General features: G+C 41.2%; 1 protein-coding gene across 3 annotated transcripts in view; it reads right to left on the bottom strand.

The window, feature by feature from the left end:
- Positions 1–5,698: 5,698 nt before the first annotated feature.
- phlpp2 (PH domain and leucine rich repeat protein phosphatase 2) overlaps positions 5,699–15,399 on the bottom strand; it is a 37,733-nt gene continuing 28,032 nt past the window's right edge. For 2 of the 3 annotated variants that reach the window (XM_085376251.1, XM_085376328.1), the window contains exons 9-19: positions 13,415–13,617; positions 13,196–13,256; positions 12,445–12,540; positions 11,752–11,907; positions 9,218–9,418; positions 8,809–8,971; positions 8,597–8,727; positions 8,379–8,492; positions 7,480–7,674; positions 7,138–7,369; positions 5,699–6,988 (exon numbers count right to left, since the gene is read on the bottom strand). In XM_085376251.1, coding sequence (XP_085232377.1) covers positions 5,699–6,988; positions 7,138–7,369; positions 7,480–7,674; positions 8,379–8,492; positions 8,597–8,727; positions 8,809–8,971; positions 9,218–9,418; positions 11,752–11,907; positions 12,445–12,540; positions 13,196–13,256; positions 13,415–13,617 — 2,842 coding nt within the window. Of the gene's footprint in view, positions 6,989–7,137; positions 7,370–7,479; positions 7,675–8,378; positions 8,493–8,596; positions 8,728–8,808; positions 8,972–9,217; positions 9,419–11,751; positions 11,911–12,444; positions 12,541–13,195; positions 13,257–13,414; positions 13,618–15,399 lie in introns of all 3 variants that reach the window. The other variant, XM_085376176.1, reaches the window with a different exon arrangement.

Raw genomic sequence — 15,399 nt, 5'->3', positions numbered from 1 at the left:
ATGGGTTGATATAACCGTTAATAATGATAAGTAAAGTTGACACTGGACAAAAACAAAAAAATTCACAGTAAAAAGTTTTATTGCTACTTGGCTTAAAGTTAAAAACAAAACAAAAACCAGCCTGTCTGCTGAAAACTAATGATAGCAGCATTTAAAATAAAATAACCACCTTCCACTCTCAGTGTTCAAGAACATACAATTCTTTCTGACAAACCACAAAAGTGCCCATTGTTAGTTCTTTTCCTAAATAATTAATCTTCTTAACGATTCTTAAAAAAAACTAAATTTGTAGCAGTAATCTGCATGCTCGAATAAAAACCTAAAAATATCGGATATGCTCCCTTTTGTACAAATAAATCACATTTTGTATGTATTCTATGTTTTTTTCCCTGTAGCCTTATATTTAGAGCATGCTTTCAACAATAAATACAGTTATAGTACCATCAATAGTACCATAATGGGTGACAGATTTCTTTATAAGCCCAATGACTTTAAATTCTGTAGCAAAAAAGGGAAATATTAATTTGCATGAAAAAAAAAGTACAAAAATAAACATCACTTTCTTGGCATTCAGGAAAAGAAATATTCAAGCATTTCTTGAAAACAATATGCATAAAGGAATAGTGAGATTAAACAATGGCTACTTTGGTCACATTTTAAACAAATGGAGCATCTCTGATCGGTTTCATTCACCATATTCACACAGAATTACAGTCGATCCATTGTTTCACACAGACATGCATACACTTACAGCACGTGTGCGCTAAAGCTTTTATCTACACACAAACACAGACATTTTGCAACACAGATGCACAGGGAGCTTGTTATGATGTGCAAAGAGAAATTATACCAAATAGTTAACAAAAGAAGGTTAAAATAAAAACACTGAAATTGCAGCCTAACAAATGCACTTACCCTCTACTTTGTGTACAAATGCATTTAACTGCATGAGTATTGAGCTCGCGAGCCCCTTCCACTAAAGAATTAAAGGGAATATTTTAAGCCAATGCAATGTACCCCTCCATCTTCCCTCTGTGCATACAATCTGCTTATGTACATGCACACTGATTACCGATGGATCATTATCCAAATGTACTTCTATTTTGTGAGTATATTATACCGGACAGAGGGTGAATACATGGTATCAACCAAAAGACAGACTGAACGCATGAATGTACAACAACGGTACAAATGTTATAAAGCAAAAGGAGCCAGTTAGTTTAAAGAGCACTAAATATAGCAATGCAGTACAGTCCCAGCCTGACATGGCAGCTGGGGGCAAACTCATAAAACCACACTGCCAAAGTGCCAAAGGGACATAAAAAAAAGCAACACAATGCAAATTACAAACACAACCTCCACAAACATTATACACACACACCAGCCAATATTCATTATCAGACATATTGAAACATGAGTCGTATAGTTAAAGGTGATGGGAAATTGACGCTCTGATATACATGTATATATGTACACTTTGCATATTTTACAAGGGATTTTACCACTGTGGGATATGAAACCTTATAGAAAGTTCAGTTTCTCCTCTCCAGACTTCATTAACATTTCAGATATGTATCAGTAACATTCACAATCATAGGCTAGCTTAGCTCTCCACGTGGCATTTACACCTGCAGTGCCCGTCAGTGTTCCACTGCCAGTAATCCAGATGTGTGGCACTATGTGTGGGCTCCAATTGTGGAGGTCTAGGCACAGACAGAACCACAGAGTCCAATGTGTTTGGCATGTCAGACCCAGCAAGGACTGATCAATAAAGTGACAGGAATAAAATGATTATCTTTATCACAAAACTGGATTTGCTATTTGTAATTTTAGATATTTAAAAAAAAAGCATTTGGGAGTTAAAATTAGTTCTTGAATTCTGAAAAAGCAGAATACGGACAGTACCGATGCATCTAAATATGATCTCAGACTCCTACATGTGGATAATAACTGTATGTCCTGATTTTCATTAACTTATATTTACACAGAGTAAAAGCAATGCAGGAAGATAGTGTTAGTTTATGTAGTTTTGTGGTGTTAATTTAAAATATTTAAATATAAGTTAAGATAGTAACAAAACTCTAAGTGGTGACAAACAAAAATACTTTGAATGAAAAAAATATCTTTGTGATGTTAATAAGACTTAAAAATATTGTAAATTAACTTTATTGTCAGTGTCGTCATAGACAAAAGATGATGCACTTGGCTGAGGGAAGCCACAATAACCTTAGAACACTATGCTAAAAAAAAATTATATAATAAAATTAAATATACATAACTCTGGATATTACTATTATATTCTATGTACAAGGTGCTTTTGACAGTGTATATTCTTTTCAGGAGATAAAACAAGGAGGAATTCATACCCACACAGCATTTAAGGCATCATCACTGACTTCTCACTCGTTCACATGGAGCCAAAGACCTCATTCACAGACAGAACATCAACGGAAAGAAACAAAAAGCTCCTCGCTTCAAAATACTGAGTAGTGTTACATTAAGGCTAAAAGAGAACACTGAAAGGTCTGAATGTACAACGGCTGTGTAGTTCCTTCCAACATGTAGTGGCAACCAGAAAAAATAAAAATCTATTGTAGTAATCACTGACAAGAGCAATTACCCAACTTTGGCCTTCTCTTAGCCACAGCAGCTCTGCAGAGTTGCTTCCTCTTTTGGCACAATGCGGGGAGGTTCAGGACTGGACAATGTGAGGTTTCCAAGGCTGCAGAACATATAACTGACAGTTTAAACAATAATGTATTTTTTCTGTCATATATATGACAATAGAGTTGACTATATATTTAAAAAACATGAATGATGTGCACTGCTGAAGCATTGAGTTAGACCCCCTTTTGCATTCAGAACTGCCTTAATTCTTCATAGCATAGACTCAGCAAGGTGCTTGAAACATTCCTCAGAGATCTTGCTCCACGTTAGCATGATAGCATCATACAGTAGCTGCAGATTTGTCAAGCGCACATGATGTGAACCTCCTGTTCACCACATCCCAAAGCTGCTCCATTAGATTGAGATCTGGTGACTGTGGAGGCCATTTGAGTAAAGTAACTCATTGACATGTTCAAGAAACCAGTTTGAAGGAATTGACGTTATCTTTCTGAAAGCAGCCATCAGAAGATTCGTACAATGTACTCATAAAGGGTTGGACATGGTCAGCAACAAGACTCAGGTAGACTGTGGTGTTTAAACAAATCTCCATGGGTATTAACTATGAAGAAATAATACCTCCCACACCCTTACACCACCAGCAGTAGACTTAACTGTTTATGCGAGGTAGGATGAACCCATCCTTTCATGCCATTTACATCAAATTCTGACACTCCCACTTGAATGTTGCCACAGAAATCAAGACTCATCAAACAAGGCAACGTTTTCCCTTCTTTTGTTGTGCATGTTTGGGGAGCTAACACAACTTGTTCTTAGCTCACAGTAATGTCACCCAAGGTGGATCTTCTTAAAGGTTCAATGTGTCATGCAGTCAGAGGTGCTCTTCTTCATATGTTGGTTGTAATCTGTGGTTATTTGGGGTACTGCTGTTTACCTATAAGCTCAAAGAAGTCTGCCCATTCTCGCCTAACCTCTGACATCAACAAGGAATTTTTCCACAAAGAACTGCCACTCACTGGATATTTTCTCTTTTTCAGACCATTCTCTATAAATTTTAAAGGTGGCTGTCTGGGAAAATCTCAAATCAGCAGTTTCTGGAATATTCGTACCATCCCGTCTGGCACCAACAGCAACACTGCATTTAAAGTCACTGAAATGACCTTTCTTCCCCGATTCTGATGCTCGCTTTAAACTTAAGCAGGTCGTCTTGATGAGGTCTACACATCTAAATGCTTTGAGTTGCTGCCATGTGATTGGCTAGTTAGATATTTTTGTTAATGAACAGCTGAATAGGTGTACCTAACAAAGTGTCCAGTGGTTGTACTTATTCTTAATGGAAGGGACTGAAATAGTGCATTCTTATTTGGGCACCTTTTACTGCTGCGACACTCATAATATTTGTACATTAACTGTGTGTAGCCGCAACTAAAGTAGCCATATGATTACAAAGGCGTGTGGACATAAATGTGCCCAAGTAAAAAGCTACATCAAGCTCTTCCTTTTGTGATATGTCATCAATACACAGGCAGCAAATCTCAATGTTTTTATGTTTTTAGTAAAACATACAGGTGCTGTAACTTGTTCCTTCACCAAGTCAATTTATTCTACCGAGAAAGCTAATTAAATGATATGCCAATGCTTTTAATGTAGTTTTTCAGATAACACAGTGATAAGGCAGTCCTTCCTGCATTTTGTTTTTGTCAGTTGCACACATATCTATGGTGTATAATAGATGACTGAAAAAAATGCAAGAGAATAGGGTTTCAGTTCTCTTAAGGGTCTAAACACCACACGCCAAACCTCACCTGGATGTATGTGTAGTGCATTATAGAGGTAAGATTTAAAACATTTTGCAAAGTAAAAACATCAATAATGAAATCTGCCTCAAGGGACAGGATGGACTGATGGTGTCAAATTTTAAAAAGCAGAAGCAGAAGCAGCCTCCAAAATTCAGATATACTAAAATGTAAGTACCAGAGGGGATATTTTCACACATGCAGTACAAATCCTGATTTTATATCTCTTGGCCTTACAATATGTAATACTTCAGTTTTGTGTCTTAGCTCATTTGTCCAGTCCACTATCCAGTGACCATAAAACTGACTAAATTCAAATGAATCTTTTATCTTCCTATGAATGTTTTAAGGAGCTCATTCTATAATGCATTGTCACAGAATATACTGCAGTAACAGTTGTTAACCTCTACTAATTGCCTCTTGCTTTAGAACTAAATGACTTTGATATTGCATTGCTCTACATAGAAAAAATATTCAGTCTTAATGTCAGCAGTGTAAGCACATCACATCGGCCACCCGCTAGATGTGAGTTTGTACTTTACTATGTAGGAGTGATAGACAATTCTTTATATATGGTGTGGAAATGCTAACGATAAAAAACAGACACAATGAAAATGCAGTTGTGTTGTTTTCAGATCTGTGTGTATTATAAGCATTTAGACTCTCTGATTTCCTTCGTAAGCCACAGGTGGAGGAGGAGGAGGAGAGCCGAAGCTGTGCCAGTCCCGGTCTCTTAGAGACACTATCCATCCTGCAAATTCAACTATCAAACTCACGTCTCTGAAACACAGCCAGGATGTAGGGAGCTCTAGGCTGTGTCTTCTGTAGTAGGCACTTTTTCATGTTTCCGTCATAGTACTTCCCTCCAGGATCTGAGAGACAACGGAGCTCCTGGAGAAAAGATCTGACATGATCTCTTGCACACCCTCCAGATTGCTTTGCTTTCCAAGTAAAGGGAAATGCTGCTGACGAGTTCAAACACTCGAGGTATCCAATTTCAGGTCAGGCTTGTTCTTTGTCTAATACAGCCAGCTTTCTGTTTCACAATGTTCTGTTACAAACTGAAATCTTTTTTTTTTTGCCTTTGTTCTCTCAGATACTCAGACCGTACACTTTTTTTGACCTCACGTTAAAAGGCATTATTTAGTGACCATTAAGATGCCACAGGTTTGTCTCGTTCTCACAAAGTATCTGAATGGCAACTTTCACTGGACTTTCCCTCGTGTATGAGAAAACTCTTCTGTCCCAGAATGGCACAATCACAGAAATCCTCCCCCTTAGAGGGCGGTATCATAAACCTCCTGTTGTAGGATAGGAGTCGGGCCTGGACCTGGAACCAGGCTGGGTGGAAATGCTGGGGGGTGTGGATGATCCCACACCGGATCTTTTAAGGAGGAGGGTGTGGTTGGTGCAGAGGGGCCTGAGACTAGAGGGCTCTGGCCTCGTAGCTGCTCCCTGACTTCCTGCTCCAGACTAGGAGGCACAATCAGCTGGTCCTCTGGGTCCTGCTGTGCTGGAGCTGTGAAATAGCCGGACTTTTTCTTGGGAGCCTCTAGGGCAACCTCAATTAGGTTGTGACTGTCTTCAGGGGCTACCACAGAACCATTGGACAACTTCTTCCCAAACAGGCTGGATGTGGAGGGAGATTTCTTAAGGTCAGCAATCTCTCTCCCACATACAGCAAGCAAGCAGCCGTTTGTAGCAGAAACCACCACGCTGTTCTGTCTGCGCATTTTACCACCGGGATGGTCAAAGCCTCGTTTTTCAAAGTCCAAGTCTTTGGAGCTCTCATGGGGCCCCGACCGCAGCTGAAAAGCACAACAGTGAATGTCTACTTCCACTTCTAATTTGCTGCCATTGGAGATGACACCCTCGAGTGGAGCTTCATCATCACTGTCCAAGCCATTGTCCGACTGGTTACTTGAGAATGTGGTGCTGGACGGCTGCTGCTGGAATAGACCTGGGTGGGGTCCGGTCCCACCTGAGCCTGGCACCATGATGCCGCACAGTGTGGTAGCGGGGTGTAGGCTACAGCGTCTCTCTGGGCGGGTCACAGTGCCAGAGGACGGGTGTTCATCTGAAGCGGTGGACCCCGCTTCGCTGCCGATCTCTGAAGCTGATGTCTCACTGCTGAACTCAGTGACAATGCCACTGCTGGAGGAGAGGTTGGTGGCTGGGTCGCTAGGGCCCGGGATCACAGGCGCAGGAACAGGAGCAGGAGCAGGGCCCCGTGGCTCGGTGGTGGTGACCGGCGGCTCACATGTGCAGCTGTCCTCACCAATGTGCAGGGACACCACGACAGCGCCGATGTTGTCCTTGCAACCGTAACTTTGGGCAAGTGAACACAACTTCTTAGCAGCAGCACGGGGATCCCGGACAGCCTGCACGGTGCAAACAGCCTCCTGGTAGGAAACTCGCTCAAACAGGGCTCGATTCCCCAGGATCAAGAACTCATCCTGGGAACAAAGCGGCTCAGTGTGCACCCAGGGCTTTGGAAGCACCCAGGGAGACAGATAAGAGCAGCCCAACAGGCGAGAGCAGCATGTCACTCCACTCACTTTGTTATCCTACAAAACAGAAGCGCCATTAGAACTGCAGCAGAGCGTATAGCCTCATAATGTTTACACAGTGGAATATGACAGAGCATATTAACACTAGATTAGAGGCTATGTGCAATTGCTCCCATTTAACAGCTGAAAACCAACATAGGCATTACCTCTGTAATAATGGCTTTACTGACTTTAACCCGCTCCATTTCCTCAGTGCAGTTCTCCAAACTGTAAACCTTAGAGAGAGGTACAGGTTGTCCATTTCGGCACAGCACGGCTTGGCAGGTACCCACATTGGCCACAGTAAGGCTAAAGGATGCTCCTGGATCTGAAGTCTCATGGTGGATGTAACACAGCAGGCCAGATGCACCCAGCTTCTGACCGGCCATACCAAGTTTCCTGCGCCCCCACCAATCGGCAAACGACAAAAACAAACTCTTACAGTCAGTGAATGCAAGTAAAAGCCAGGTATTGATAATGAAAAACAGTTACACAGAACAACATGTTACCTGTGTGAGGTGAGGAAAGTGTTGCACATATACACACTGTCAACACTAGAGTGCTGCAGCTCCTCGCACAGCACGTCTCCCATAGTGCACTGCAACAGGCGAGGCACTTCCTCGTTGCGGTCTCCGTCAAAGATACCATAGCATGCTTCCACGCTGTCTCTGAAGTGGTCTACAGCCAGCACAGACACACACAACCTGTCCCCAACAAAAGACGCACAATAATAGATTTAGCACATCCATCCACAAAACTTCGCCACGCTGTGTAAAATGTACAGCGCTCAGCATATTTATCACAACACCACTGATAAATCTATGGCAATGAATGAACAGTGTTTGTAATTACCAACATTATTTATTGTTTCTGTAAAAGTTAATCTGTCACTATGTGTTTCTTAAATATGACAGGCGGTCTAAGAAATGATCAAGTACTGAGAATAAAAACAAAGTGTAAAATATTTAAACTGTGCATTTAAATGAGAAGACATTATGTTCAATGTAGAGACTGAGAAATTAACCAGCGGCCTTCAGTTGCCACTGCATTAGAAAATTGCACTGCGTGGGCTTATGGCAGTGCAGTGAAAACAAGGAATCGATGAAAACTGCATCCACACAAAAACAATGTGAAACTCAACAGTGGAAAGAAACAGATGTGCATATTTTAAGATCAAGAAACTGTGCTGTTGCTTGGCTGGGCCCAAACTCTTAAGATGGGCTGAGGCAACAGTGTTATAGTTTCACTGTATGAAAGGTAAATAAATTATAAGCCAACACTATATGAATTATTGTTAAAAATAAATGATTCCAGCAACAGGTAATGATAAAATTGATATTAAAAAAAAAGACAACCCTATAACACAGTTATAGAAGAAAAACACAAAACAGAGAAGATCTGTACACACTTGTTCCTTTGCCCGCTCATTTCAGAGTAGCCATGCTTCCAAGGACTGGAGGCGCTCAGAGAGTCTCCTGCTGTTGTGGTAGATTTCTGGTCTAATTTCAGGGTGGTGATGTGGCTAAAAATAAAAGAGAAAAAAAAGAAATACACTAGAGTGCACTGTACACCTTTATTGTGTGCCCCTATGTGACAAGAAGTTCAGTATTGGGTGCTGCGCCTCACCTGAAGAGATTGAGGGTTTTGTGTTCCAGCATCAGGCTGCTGTTGCCTGTCAGGTCCAGCTCTTGTAAAGTGGCAGGCAGGGAATCGGGCAGCTGGATCTCAGTGAGCTCATTGCAGCTTAGATCGACAAGCTAAAGAGATGCAAAACCAGGTGAGCCGAAACACGCTTAAAGTTGATCATGTGACACAAAGAAAACTGCAACGGGCCTGACCTTGATCTCAGGGAGGTTGAGGATCTCTGGAAAGACGCTGATGTGGTTCGAGTGTGCTATGAGGGTGTGCAGTCTCTTACAGCTGGACACAGTGGAGGGTATTGTTTTTAGATTGTTGCCGCTTAAATTTAGCTCCTCCAGCAGTTCCAGCTTACTTAGCTTACTAAAGACACAAACATGAAACAATAACAGCTGGGCTGAAACGGGAAAAACTTACATTGAATTTATAATGCAAGTAATGCTTCAGTAATTATTCTTAATAATAACTTCTTTAACTGCACAGTAACCCTAAAGAAGCACCACACATTTTGTTGATCCTCATAAAGTATTTTGTGGGTGCTTAAAAGGGTTCAATTTGCACCTTGGTTTAAACTAATAGTTAAGACACACAGAAGGCAGGAGAACTCACCTGGCAGGGAATGAGAGTAACTGGTTGTAGGCAATGTGGAGGATCCGCAGGTTCTGGTGTCCGATCAGCAGAGCGCCACAATTCTCGCTCAGGTTGTTCTCCGTCAGGTAGAGCTCCTGGAGTGTGCTGAGGCTCTCCTCTGATTGGCTGCTCGGCGGAATGCTTTCCAAGGCATTGGCTGACACGTTTAAGTATTTCAGGCTGTAAGAGAAGACAAGCAGAAAAACAATTAACACAACAGCTCAAGTAATCAGCAGTGCATCTGAGGAACGCACCCACCCATTCAAATCCCGTTTACCGCAGCTGATGTTCAAGCTAAAAGGTTTTGAAGACTGTTGATGGCTGATAAACGGTATCAGTAACATCGCATGATTCTCATATTGAATATACTTGACAGGGTATATTTCAGTGAAAGTGAAGCGAGCTCAGTCTGCTGGTGTTTGGGAGGCCGGGTGCAAATTGAATTTGATTACGACACATTTTCACCCTGTTTGCGATGAAACATGTTTAACTGCAAATTAAATAATATTCCAGGTGGCCTCAGCTTCTGCAGCGAAATGAAGACGACTGAGGCGTCTGAAATCTGCATTTAAAGAATTATAGAGATTTTAGGAGCTTCCATATTTTCTAACATAAAAAGCCTTCTTCTAATTTATTCTTGCGGGTGGAGCATTGATTTGCATTTCATTGACCCTGCGCATTAAAGTGGGCCAGTAATATGAGCTCCAGTGGTTGTTATGTAATTGGTGTCAAGTCATTTTCTGTGTTTATCATGTACTGTAAAGTAATAAAACTTGTCCCTCTGACCCAGTGAGGAGTGAATCTCATCACGCTGTTGTTATAAACCAGCCTCAGACATTACTGGCGTGCACTGACAGCTCTCCAGCTCATACACACCACGATAAAGTTTACAGCTTATTTGGAGGTCTGGCTTTTTTTATGTTTAACATAGTTAAATAAAAAATTAAATGGAGTTGTGTTCAGTTAGTTACTGAGAAACCTAATTAAACTATATACACTGTTTAAAATGCTTTTAATTACAAATGAGTAACATCCGTGAGGTTAAGGTTGTCTCCATAGGAGAAAATCGTCTTGGATCTGGAGACTACTGCATCAAAACCCTTTACCTTCTTAATGAGCACGTGCTCAGAGTACAACAAATGGGATGGATAAGCTAAAATGTGACTCTTTTTGACCTGGTTGCGTATTTCTGGATATTCTGGGTCACTAAGTAGCTGGAGAAAAAACCCATAAAAGGTACGATGGCTTACAAGGAGTTGTTCTATACATTTGGGCCACCTCTGTTACTTTGTTATCGATTTTCAGTGCTGCTTTCATTCTGAACTTTTACAAAAATAAAATACTGGAGGCTGCCAGTGCTACCTGTCAGCCTCCTAGTAGATTATTATGCTATAAATTAGAAAATCCTTGGTAATTTCAGAAAGTTTACCTGAACTTGTGTGACATTTTAAGCAGACACACCTATGAATTTCAAAATTCTAAGTCGCCTCGTTCTCGAGTTATGGCATGGACAAACTTGGGTGTCCGCACCGCCTGCCCGGGAGGGTGGTGACAATACCCCATCGGTCATTTATGGCTAAGGGATAAAAACATAACTTTATACGCTAAAGTTTGTTTACCAGCAATCAAATTTCTATCATTCTACCAAACCTGAAGAAACACCTACAGCCTACAGAGTAATTTCTTTATTGCCCAGTTCATAACATTTAATAAAGCAATAAAGAAAGATTAGGCCATCTTCTCCTTTATTTCCCAAGGGACGGCCACAGCAGATCGTCAGTTTGATCTGTTACAGATTTTACACTGGATGCCCTTCAAAACACACCCCTCCCATTAATCCAGGCTTGGGACCAGTACCAGGAGTCCAGTAGTTTGTGATCCCCTGAGGCTCTGGTCCCATAACAGGGATCTTTTTTGTGTAAGTCAAATATGTTAGCCACTACACCATGGTATCAAAAATTAAGTAAGTAATAAGTAAGTAGCTAAGTAATAAAAAAAGATCATTAAATTTAACAAGTTACATTACAGTACATGTTTTGAATAAACGGTTACATTACATTGCATTTTTCAGATGGGTAGCTAGTATTCTGTAACCTATTTTATTTGGAATAAAAATAACCCTCCTAACATCGCTCTCAGGAAACACATAATGCACAAAGTAGTCACTCCCATTACATCTCGGCAATAGAGACAGTAAAGTGCATTAGACCATTTGAACTGCTAATGGGTGTTAAAAGATTTACCACACAGGAAACAGGAGAGAAAATGAATCTCCAGTTATGGTGTGGAATGCTCCACTGATCTTGACCACAATCTCTTCCTATAATCTCCACTTCATTCCCAAAACAATGAGCTGTAGTACAATGACTGTCCACTGCAACACAACAGGGAAGTCACTGCCAATAAAAGTTTCGAAGCAGGCGAGCCAGCTGATAAAGGACACAAATGATAACACGAAAAAGTCAAAAAGGCCACTGAAAAAAGAAGGAGAGAGTACAGCGATTCAGACTTACTTTAAGGCCTTCAGAAACAGACTCTCTGGAAGCTCAGCTAGCATGTTGTGCTGGAGGTCCAGGGCTTCCAGAGGGACATGGTCAAGGAGTTCAGGCACTCTTTGCAAGCGATTGTATCCCGTCAGCAGCTTCCTCAAACTCAAGCTGTTAAGCAGTCTGCTGGAGGCCAGAAGACACATCACAGAGCAAGATCAGGACAAGAAAAAGCACTTATGAAACTTTGCGGGTGGTGGGTAGCCCTCACCAATCTATCAGTGACCTACTGACCTACAGTTTACCTGCCCATACAAACTAGCACAATCGCTTTTCCCCCAGATACCAGCAACAAAGTTATGAGTGCGTACAAAAGACAGGGGAGCAGCATCCAGTTTTCAAAAGTCTTTTCTGATTCATTCACTGTTGTCTGATACAAATACTAGAGCCTGGCAGTGAATGAGGGTACTCTGAGCCAGGCACTATAAGATGGCCACGTTTTAATGTTGCAGCCAAAACACACAGACACAAGAAAACCTCACACCACATTTTCACTACTGTAAAAAATGGTCTTTATCTGCACCAGCTGGCATTCATGCGAGTAGTTAGAAAGAATGTTTAAAATCATATCTCATTATTAAGGATTTTAGGCAGCTGTTTATTAAACGACAGGCGGAATAAATTCAATTTGTGCAAAAATGTTTAAAAAAGGTTCATAACCTGGAAGGAAGCTCCGACAGGAGGTTACGTGTAATGTCCAGCATCTCAATTTTTCTGCAGTCACACACCCAGTCTGGAAGATACTCCAAGAGGTTCCTGTCTCAACACACACACACACAGAAACACACACACGAACTGAGCAGTTGGTCAGGCCAAACCGATATTCTCCAGGGCTATTTAGCCCTGCAAATGATCTGTACTTTAACAAAAACAATTAGCGCGTGCAGTTGGGGATAGATGTTTGGTAGAAAGAAATTGTGCAGATGTTTCTCACACTGGCAAAAACACAAGACAGCTTATTTAACCACTGGCCTATTTCAAAGTTTGAAAGGTTCGTGACCTTAAAAGAGATTTCTCAGATTTGCGCATCTTTTACTCATTTATCTGTCCAGCTATTATTTAATCCCTACAGGCAAAGTGACTCTAACAGCTGAAAGGATGAGAATATGCTGCAAAGGGGCTTCAGCTGCCTTTGCCGACATGATAAAAAATAAACCAAAGCGATGATTACAATTCCTCCAAGTCCCATAAATTTTCCATAAATATTGTAACTCCAAATCCTTTAACAGTTATATAAGTACACAGAATATGTTTGGAGGTTGTTGGGTGATAATGATCTATTTCAGTATTCATGTTGATTTACAACCACATAAACACTGAGCAGAACTAGATTAATGAGCACAAAGACAAAGATACTATTTTTAGACATCAGCGTCTCTGTAGCCACTTCTTATTCCCAGCCAGAACTCACTGTGATAGGTCCATGTGCGTCAGCTGGTTAGGGACTGGATAGATGTTGACTGTTGTAAGGCCTGTAGGCAGATAAAGGCAGCAATCATCAACCAAACATCTGGACCATTCCTACGTGCACTTACATGATGCATGTAACAGTGGAGGGAAGGGCAGGAACATACAGACAAATAGCCAGTGATGCATTAATAGCAGCTACTTGACGCTCTATTTGACTCACGGTTGCTGCTGGCATGAAGCATGCGCAGTGTGAAACCGCTGAGTGTGAGTGTCCCCAGCTGGTTGCGTTGGCAGTGCAGAGTCTCCAGGTTGCACACAGAGCCGAGGTCTAGCGATTCTAAGCAGTTGTCCCGCAGGTCCAGCTGGGTCACCTGGCTCACTACCTCTAGATTCTCACTTTTCACCCACCGCAATCCATTCAGCCTATATTTAACAGAGAGAACAGAGCACAGAAAAAAGGATTTTGTATGCAAGCGGCATGATTTTTAGGGCTGTCCCAAATCAGTTTATCTTTTAAAATATCATATCACAACCTTTGATGCCGGTAATACGTTTAAAAACACCTTCCTCACATAGTGAAACGAAAAGGAAATACATTCTGATTTCAGGAGTGCACGGTACATCACTGTACTCAGATACATGCTCTTTAGTAGCTCATCCATCTTTCATGAGAGCTGCCAGCATAAATTCACCACAGCTGCACCTTGGTCCTTATAAATATAGCCTGCACACCACAACTTAACTCACAAGGTTGAGAAATTATCTTGCTGTGGTTGGAGGAATGGTTGCCAGCTTAATCTTCGCACCACAAGAAAAATTAGCATGTTTTTTTATCCCAGTTTACCAGCCATGGAGGTCCCCTTGAGCAAGACACCCCACTACTTGTACGGTGCAGAGTTCTTTCTCACTGTGCTGCCTTGTATAATCATCCCTCTGTTTTCATATAGTTGTGTTTTTCTCTTTGCCCTTTGTCAGTCTCTTGTGCCTTATATCTTTCCATATTCTTTTTATTTATTTTTTTATTCCTCTGGACTTTGTGTTTTCATGTTTTTGATTTTGGTCAATAAAGGCTCATTTTGTTTTCTGCCTCGTCAGGCTCTGCATCTTGCAGTCAGGTCCTCTCTTTGCCGTCCCTCCATATGACATATTGTTTATTTGTGAACTGCTTAGAGGCTGGCATATACAGAGTGGAACAATGTCAGGATAATCAATTCAGGACACTGTCAGAAGTTTCCCTTACTCAGTCAAAAGAGCTTGCAAAGACTACGATGACCTGGATGACTGAGAACCTTCACAGACATATTTTCCCTTACTCACATACTACAGTATATCACACAGCAGGAGATAGTTTACTTCAAATGCATCCTGCTGGAAATGAACTGCGCTTCCAGGATAGAGCACGCAGGAGGTAGGACACATGACACCCACTCACTCGCTTAAATTTATTGGACAATTTCCTGTGCTAGCCTCGCGCAGGCTCAGTCAGCCATGTGATAGGGAGCTGGCAGGTTAAAGGCCACTTAATGTCAGATCCAACTATGTTGATGATTTGCGTTCTCACATTCACAGTACAGGTACAGTGTCATGAAAAGTACCCCCCCCCCCCCCTTCCTTATTGCTTAGTTTTTTAATATTTGCCACACCTACATGTTTCAGATCATCAAACAAATTGTAATATCAGATAAACATAACGCAAGTAAATACAAAGTGCAGTTTTTGAATTAAGATTTCAGATATTAAGGGGAAAAAACTATCCAAACCTACCTCACCCTCTGTGAAAACTAACAAGCACTGAATCATGAATTAAGTGTGATTAACATGATTTTTTCAAAAGATTTTTCTTCAATAGAGTGATTTCTTGATTTCAGACTTCCTGTCTGAGAAGTAGTAGCCTAAAACACCTTAAAAAGCAACATATCATACCATGATGTAAAAATACAGCTTAGATACAAGTCAGTGACATTTATCAGTCTGGAATGTGCTTTAAAGCCATTTTTAAGGGTTTGGGATTCCAGTGAACCACAGTAAGAGCGATTATCCACAAATAGAGAAAACTTGAAAGAGAGATAAACCTTTTCAGGAGTGGCCGGCCTACCAAAATTTGCATATCGACGACCCATCCAGGTGGTCACGAAAGAGCCATCTACAGAACTGCAGGTGGCACTTGCTTCGGTTAAGGTCAGAGTCCACGCTTAAACAATAAGA

This window comes from Diplotaxodon limnothrissa, linkage group LG1 (genome assembly GCF_057381915.1).
Source record: "Diplotaxodon limnothrissa isolate DT_005_m linkage group LG1, D_limnothrissa_male_GT1.1, whole genome shotgun sequence".
In the NCBI taxonomy this organism is placed as follows: domain Eukaryota; kingdom Metazoa; phylum Chordata; class Actinopteri; order Cichliformes; family Cichlidae; genus Diplotaxodon; species Diplotaxodon limnothrissa.
Note: the sequence above shows the minus strand (reverse complement) of the source record. Positions and strands in the feature narration are given on the sequence as shown.